The sequence below is a fragment of the Triticum aestivum genome, chromosome 5B, assembly GCF_018294505.1.
Source record: "Triticum aestivum cultivar Chinese Spring chromosome 5B, IWGSC CS RefSeq v2.1, whole genome shotgun sequence".
Classification (NCBI taxonomy): Eukaryota; Viridiplantae; Streptophyta; class Magnoliopsida; order Poales; family Poaceae; genus Triticum; species Triticum aestivum.
Window position 1 is genome coordinate 606,180,436 of NC_057807.1, and position 8,133 is coordinate 606,188,568.

Sequence of the window (8,133 nt, forward strand, 5' to 3'; positions counted from 1 at the left end):
TAGCTGGCCTTGGCGGCATCAGATGAGCGAGGTCGCCGCGCTTTTGTCCGCTTCAGGCAAGGCGGGTGTCAAGGTGGTGCTGGCGGCGATGTTGGGGAAGTTGCGACGGTGCGGTGGTGGTGGTGACGTTGGAAGGTGGCGTGTTGCGGGGGAGGTATGTGGGCGCGGACGGTTGGCCAGGGCACCAAAACTGGGCGGCGCCGGCGACGGGGTGAGACAGTCGGGTGTGCTGGCTGTAAATGCGTGGAAGAGAATGGCCTATGTGCCACCGACTGACGTGCCAGGAGGAGAGTAGGCGGATGTCGCGTGCCCGCGCCGACGGAAACTAGGCCCAAATTTAGGTCTGAAATGGGTTGTCCGGCGTACAAAAAGCAGACGGGTCTGTTTCGGTCGGTGCTTTGGGCCGACATTTTTGTCCGTTGCTACCCGAACAAAGATTAAATGGATTGACGGGTTGGAGTTTCTCTTAGGGCATAAGCAATGGTCCCAGCCCATCCACCTAGGCAACCCAAATTATTTTGATTTTCTTCATCCAGCTAGAAAATATAAGCCGATGCCTCATGGTCGTCATCTCCTTGCTTTTTTTTCTCTCCCTTTCCCATTGTGGTCATTTGCATTCTCCTTTTCCTCTACCTTTCCCTCTCTCTCCTTTCTTTTTCTTCTTTTGCTCATGAAGCACCCGGCTCCCCTGCAAGCTACCGTCCGAGGCTAGGACTGACACCCGAGCCTAGTTGGCATGCGGGGCACCCGGTTGAAGCCACCCGTTGGCCATGCTCTTATACTCCCTCCGTTCCAAAATAGATGATTCTAACTTTAATACAAAGTTGGTTCGTCTATTTTGGAACGGAGGAAGTACCTTGTAAAATAAAGTATATCCAGATGACTCTAACTTTTTATTTTGGAATGGAGGTGTTTATGGTCCTCTGTGTTTGCGTTTCAGTGTGCTTGTAAGGGTCAACTTATTTGTATTGATTCGTGATATGAATCGAAAAATTCTAAAAAAAAAAAATATCCAGCCGACCGGGACTGTCCCGCGAGAGCGCTTCTCACCGCCGATAGGACAGGGACACTACCGTCATTTTGACCAGATGGGCAGGAAAATGGCGCGAAAGGCGTCACGCTCGCTTGAGGCCACGCCAAGTTCCCGCCAAATCCACCCGGGCGGTCCCCACCGCCTCCTCACCGGGCCGCACGAATAACGGCCGAGATGCCGCCTCGTGGCGCACCGAAGCACTCGTAAGCAGCAAATATCCGGTTTGAAAAGTCTACCAAACCAAGAAACGTGCCCATGCCCAGGTGTCTTTCTAGTTTCTACCACCATTTCCCCCCAATTTCTTGGCGAGCGACGGCGACACGGCGGCCGGCTATGTTTATTTGATCTGCGCAACTTTGCCGAATTGACCTCTCACAATCGGCGGCCCTACACGCTTGGAAAATGCAAAGGAAAACATTCGCTTGCTACTACTGGGATCCTGTCAAGGTCACACTCCCACTTGGGCCTGAATTTGGAGCCAGTAAAGACGCAAAATCTTCACCACTTGGACGCCAGCTCGCGTAAACAACTCACAACGACGACGACCAAGGCGGAAAGGCTGTGTAATGAAACAAACACACGAGCTGACGACCACTTCACCACCACGACAACAATTACAGTTTACTCGTCATTACAGTAACGGGCATGCGGCCACTGTCGGCACTGCGACGCGACCGCACTGCTCCGTTTCCACGCCGGAGACGTGCGAGTTAAGGCGGATCACGCACAACGCCGGGGCGCCGGGGCCCCCCGCCTGAGCTCACCTCCACCACCACCACCACCACCACCACAAGCAACACACCATTCACTCCTCTGCTCTGCTGCTACCGGAGTGTACGCACTACTAGTAGATCTATAATTAATAAACGAAGTAATAATAATAGTAACAGTACTGAAACGCATCTCCCGCCACCGGCTCACGCATCTCCCGCCACTTCCCCGCCCCGAGGGCGCGAAACGCCGCGACACGGGTAGGGGCAGGGGCGTCATATCACGCTGACGGCGCTCGCCGCCGGCGGCATCACGAAGTCCTCGCTCTCCCACCACGGCAGCTGCCAGTCGAACTCCGTTGCCTTCGGCTCGCTCTCCCACCACGGCTGCTGCCAGTCGAACTCCACCGCCTTGGATGGCGGAGCGGTCGAGGCCAGGTCGCAGAGCTCGCCGTACAGGTGGTCCACTGGGCGGGGCGCCTCGCCGGGCGCGCTACGGAGGACGGGGGTCAGGGACGAGGCGAACGGGTTGAACGAGTCGGCGTCGTCGTCCTCGGGCTCGGGCTCCGGGGGCGGCGACGGCGCGGATGGGGGAACGGTCGCGGTGGCCTCTGCTGCCGCTTCCCCGGTAGGACGGAGCTTCGCCGGCGGCGGGGAGCGGGGCTTGTTGGACGCGACGTAGTCGGAGTCGGAGCTGGAGCTGGACGAGAAGTTGGTGACGGCGTGGGATCCCTTGAGGCGCACGGCCGCGTCGTCGTACACGGCGGCAGCCTCCTCGGCGGTGTCGAAGGTGCCGAGCCACAGCCGCTTCTGCAGGCTCGGGTCACGGATCTCCGCGGCGTACTTGCCCCACGGCCGCTGCCGCACGCCACGGAACCGCCGGCGGTAGCCGCCGTCGCCGGCCTTCGCCGCCCGCCGCCGCAGCAGCAGAGCCCGTCTCCGTGGGATGGACGACGCCGGAGATGGCTGAGAGGAGGCCTTCACGCTGATGTCGATGACCTTCCGCACGCGCCGCTTGCCGCGCCTGACCTCTTCGTCCCCCGAGGACTCGGACTCGGTGGCGTCGGCGTCCACGAAGAAGACGCACACGCGCTTGGGCAGGGGAGCGAGAGATCCAGCGCGGCGGGTCCGGCCGGCGGCGAGGGAGTCGGCAGGAGACATCCCCATCTCCACCAGCGCTACTGAGATTCCACCACAAATCTCATCCAAGAAAGCCTCTTCCAATTTGGGGAAAACACAGGACGGAAAAGCTTCTCCAAACTTTCCCCTTGCAAATACTTGCCAGAACCAGCGAAGAAGGGCCGAGAAAAGGCTTGGGTGGGGGGCTTGCAGCCTTTGCTGGGGTGCAGCGCTGAGATCTGCCGCTCCAAGTGAGCGAGCTCACACTCCAAGAAACGGGTCAAACAAGCAAAGGCGCCGCGCCAGGAATCCCCAGCGGGATACCTCGCAACCAGAGACGAAGCTCCGGATTTGGGCAGGGGGGGGCGCCTCTCGGCTGCTCCGGGCGGATCGGGGCGAGGAGGAGAGTAATCCTGGGATGATTTTGGGGGTTTAGACAGGGTTCTAACGGGAGCGGGTCGGCGGGATAGAAGCAGAGGGGAGGGGGTTGAGGCAGAGCTTGGAGAAAGGTACTAGTACTACTAGCGGAAGGAGATGGTATAGATTCACTCGCCGCACAGGTGGATGCCACTACGGAGTACTCCTCTCGTCCTCTCGATCTTATCACCCCCTTGTGATTTTACACTGCTGCCCTCCCCGCGTGACCCGCTCTGCTTTTGACAGTGAAACGAGCGCATGCAGTGGTGCAGAGGACTGGGCCGTTGCCTTTGCGTGATTTTACGACTTTGCCCCTCCGCCTCGGCTCATGCTGCCCGGAATGTGAGGTGCGTGATTCGAATTCGAAGTGGATTTGAATTTTGAGCCTGGGATGCCCGCAAATCATCAGTTTAGGTCTTTAATGTTACCAGCAATACTCTTACAAATCGTGTGCTTTGGCATAGTTTCGGATGACTTGTTCACAAGAAAGTGGATTGGAACTTAACACTTTGTGTTAGGTGTGTGACTCGATTGGCATGATATGTGCTGGGACAATTCACAGTTCAAGACTGCACTCACTTCCTGGATGTTATTTGTCTAAGCTCGTATTTTTTGCAGAAGAAAAATGTCTAAGCTTATAGCTCCATGTAACTAGCATGAAAAGTCAAAACAGCTTCACACGCTCCGCGAGCATGCTGCGGCATCTCGTGAGGGATTTCGCGACGCCTGAGGCCTCATTCGGCGCTCGTGTATTTGCATGTTGCAACGAATATTTTACCGGCCTGGTATAGAAATCCCAAAAATTCCCCACAGGCCCATTCGGTACCCCGGTATTGGACCGGCACATCGTGAAAGTTACACCCCAAAACCTCCAATACTCGTCTAAGAGGAGACGCGAGCTTTCCCTCGCGAAATTTCTCCCTCGATTGTGAAGGCGCCGCCATCTCCGCCCTCCGCCCTTTGTCCCGCAATTGGCCGACCGGATGCTAAAAGATTGGATTTTTATTTTTCACCTTCTTATCAGCTGTTGTTCAGCTGTTGTTATTTGTGCTATGTTGTTGTTGTACCAAACACAGGAAATTATGGGGGTGGGGGATTAATGCGGATTCGGTGGAGGGGAGGGGATCACCAAATCCCTTCCAATCCCCAAGTCCCTTGGGGGTGGAAAAACACCAGCGCCAAACCAGGCGACGGGTCATCGTACACTAATTTATGCCGAACTTGTTAAATTTTGTTCTTGTTTGCCTGTATTATAACGTACTTGCGTCAATTACATTTGCAAGGTCATTAGTAGTTGGCTTGAATGAGGCGGGTGAAAGCACAAGTGCTCCCTAGGTGGTTTTGGTAATTAAGGTCAACATATCTCTTATTGGACTAACACTTTTATCTAGTATATTTCAAACAAGTTTAACATTGGAGTGGCATGGACTAAAGGATGTGGGAACTCCTTCAAGATGCTAAGGACAAAGGATTGACTAAAGCTTCAAGCTCAAGACTCTTCATTTTACATTTTAGTGATCCAAGATCACATTGAGTCTATAGGAAAAGTCAATACAATCAAAAAGGGATGAGGTGTTGCTTAATGAGTTTCTTGCTCCACAGTGCTTAGTGATATGCTCCAAAACCCTCAACTACTTTCCCACTTCCACTCATATGACCTAAACCTAAAACCAAAATCGGTCGCACCGATTCTTTCTATCCGGCGCCACCGAGTTCATCTGTCATAGCCACTGCCACAAACCCTAGGCAAATCGGTCTTACCGATAGGGATCTCGGTCTCACCAAGATGGGATTGTAATCTCTCTGTGTATGTCCATCATCAAAATCGGTCTCATCGAGTTTGAGCAATCGGTACTACCGAGATTACAATGCAAACTTCCTGGTTGACTCATTACCAAAATCGGTCCCACCGAGTTTGAGTAATCGGTCAAACCGAGTTTGCCTGACCAACTCTCTGGTTAGCTAATTACCAAAATCGGTCCAACCGAGTTTGTGTAATCGGTCTCACCGAGATTACATTATGCCCTAACCCTAACCATATCGGTCCTACCGAGTTGCATGTCGGTCCCACCGAAAATCCTAATGGTCACTAGGTTTACTAAATCGGTCTGACCGAGTTTGTTGATTCGGTCCCACCGAGATTGGTAAATTGTGTGTAACGGTTAGATTTTGTATGGAGGCTATATATACCCCTCCACCTCCTCTTCATACGTGGAGAGAGCCATCAGAAGAAACCTGCACTTCCAACTTACCAGTTCTGAGAGAGAACTACCTACTCATGTGTTGAGGCCAAGATATTCCATTCCTACCACATGAATCTTGATCTCTAGCCTTCCCCAAGTTGCTTTCCACTCAAATCTTCTTTCCACCAGATCTAAATCCTATGAGAGAGAGTTGAGTGTTGGGGAGACTATCATTTGAAGCACAAGAGCAAGGAGTTCATCATCAACGCACCATTTGTTACTTCTTGGAGAGTGGTGTCTCCTAGATTGGCTAGGTGTCACTTGGGAGCCTCCGACAAGATTGTGGAGTTGAACCAAGGAGTTTGTAAGGGCAAGGAGATCGCCTACTTCATGAAGATCTACCGCTAGTGAGGCAAGTCCTTCGTGGGTGACGGCCATGGTGGGATAGACAAGGTTGCTTCTTCGTGGACCCTTCTTGGGTGGAGCCCTCCGTGGACTCGCGCAGCCGTTACCCTTCGTGGATTGAAGTCTCCATCAACGTGGATGTATGATAGCACCACCTATCGGAACCACGCCAAAAACATCCGTGTCTCCAATTGCGTTTGAATCCTCCAAAACCCCTCCCATTACATTCTTGCAAGTTGCATGCTTTACTTTCCGCTGCTCATATACTCTTTGCATGCTTGCTTGCTATATGTTGTGAATGTTAAACTTGTGCCTAAACTCCACTTAAACTTAAAGAAGCTAAAAACTGCAACTTTGGTACTTAGTGTCTAATCACCCCCCCTCTAGACACCTCTTCTCAAGGTCTTACAGCGGGGCTGATGGCGGATTCCTCTTCGTCTCTAGCCCCTCGAAGAGCCGGTTGCGCTCTGCATCGTTGACGCAGAGCTACCAATGCTTGAGGCGGATGGGGTGGGCACTATGCATGGATGCGAGCACCGTCCAGTTCATGTCGTCGATGCTTGGGTCCACCGCAACCATGGCCATGATAGCAACAAGGGACACACGATGCGACTCCAACTGATCCTCCGTCTGCCAGTGCTCCTCCATTAGTGATTGATTGTACATTGCTCCACCTGCAACACTGTGTACGCAAACATTGGTGGCTCCTCCACTGGCGGATGACCCACCTCTACCTCCACCAGCACCATGTTGTAGTGTTGCTCCGCGTATAGCACCCTGAACCTGGACACCGATGGCTACTCCATCGGCACAGGGCGCCTTCTCCTGTTCCTACTCTACCTCCTGCATCGCGGTAACCTCCATGAACACGGGGTCGCTTTGAGGTTGGTCCACCTCAATGCGGACTTGGCATCGGGTGTGCACGAGGTGGACTAAACATGTGCAAACGTCAGGCTAGGTCGGGTTTACAACCAGGCATTTAAATGCCCGATCTTCTTTTCTCAAGCCTGAGCCCGACCCAAAGCCTGAAATATACTCTTTTCTCAAGCATGATCCCGACCAGAACTCAAGCTCAAAAGCCTAGCCAGAATTATATATTTTTAGTGTTCATATGTGTAAGCCCGACCTGGAACCCGAGCCCGGCCTGGGTTTTTCATGCTAGGTAAAGTCTGGCTCGGGCTAGGTCATTGGGCCGATCTACACTATATGGAAATTTCTTGAGGAACGATTTCCTGATTATTCTTTGGAAAATCTTGATGAAATTCTTCATAAGTCTATTGCTTTGAGTAAGTTGAATACTAGTGATCCTATGTTTGGTGATCGTCTATTTGAACTTATAAACCTTATGCGTGCCAAAGGAAATGTTGGAATTATTAGCGATATCATTTCCGAAGCTACTGGAATTCATAGAGGAGATTATTGTCAAACTCATACTAATGAATCACCCTCTCTAGGATTTGATCCACCACATGACGATGTTGAACATGGATACTATGATGAGGATGATGATAGTGACTTCGATCTTGATGATGCAATGAGACATTTTGGTCTTATGGCAAATCCCCGAGGATATATGTCAGGAGGAAAGGAATGGGTTCTTGATAGTGGATGTACCGATCACATGACCGGAGATAAAGACATGTTTCGCGAGCTTGCTGAAAATGATAGTCCTTGAAAGTATGTCACTTTTGGTGACAACTCAAAGGGTAAGGTGGTTGGCCTCGGTAAGGTGGCCATCTCACATGATAGCTCCATTCAGAATGTTATGCTCGTTTAATCTCTTGGCTACAACTTACTTTCAGTACCAAGACTTGCTGATTTCAGTTTCAATGTCCTATTTACTGAAGTAGATTGCCAAGTGTTTCGTCGACACAATCATAAAATGGTCTTTACCGGTATACGTAGAGGTGATCTATACATAGTTGATTTCACTAAAAAGGCCCAACCTAAAACTTGCTTCATTGCTAAATCCTCAAAAGGTTGGTTATGGCATAGATGACTAGGTCACGTTGGCATGAGAAACCTTGACAAGCTTATTAAAGGAAAGCATATCCTTGGTGTTAACGATGTCATATTTGATAAGGATAGACTTTGCAGCGCTTGTCAAGCAGGTAAACAGGTTGGAGGAAGGCATCCCGTAAAGAACATCATGACCACAAGGAGGCCACTCGAGCTACTTCACATGGATCTTTTTGGTCCCAACTCTTACAAGAGTCTCGGAGGAAATTCCTTTGGTCTAGTTATAGTTGATGACTTTTCAAGATTT

General features: G+C 51.6%; 1 protein-coding gene across 1 annotated transcript; it reads right to left on the bottom strand.

Moving 5' to 3' along the window:
• Positions 1-1,597: 1,597 nt before the first annotated feature.
• LOC123113582 (pathogenesis-related genes transcriptional activator PTI6) lies at positions 1,598-3,445 on the bottom strand. The gene has a single exon (XM_044534871.1). The coding sequence runs from the start codon at positions 2,908-2,910 to the stop codon at positions 2,020-2,022; it is 891 nt and encodes a 296-aa protein (XP_044390806.1). The 5' UTR covers positions 2,911-3,445; the 3' UTR covers positions 1,598-2,019.
• Positions 3,446-8,133: the final 4,688 nt, after the last annotated feature.

Bases quoted from the DNA above. Each gene is read 5' to 3' on its own strand.
- LOC123113582 (XM_044534871.1), bottom strand. From the start codon at position 2,910: ATGGGGATGTCTCCTGCCGACTCCCTCGCCGCCGGCCGGACCCGCCGC.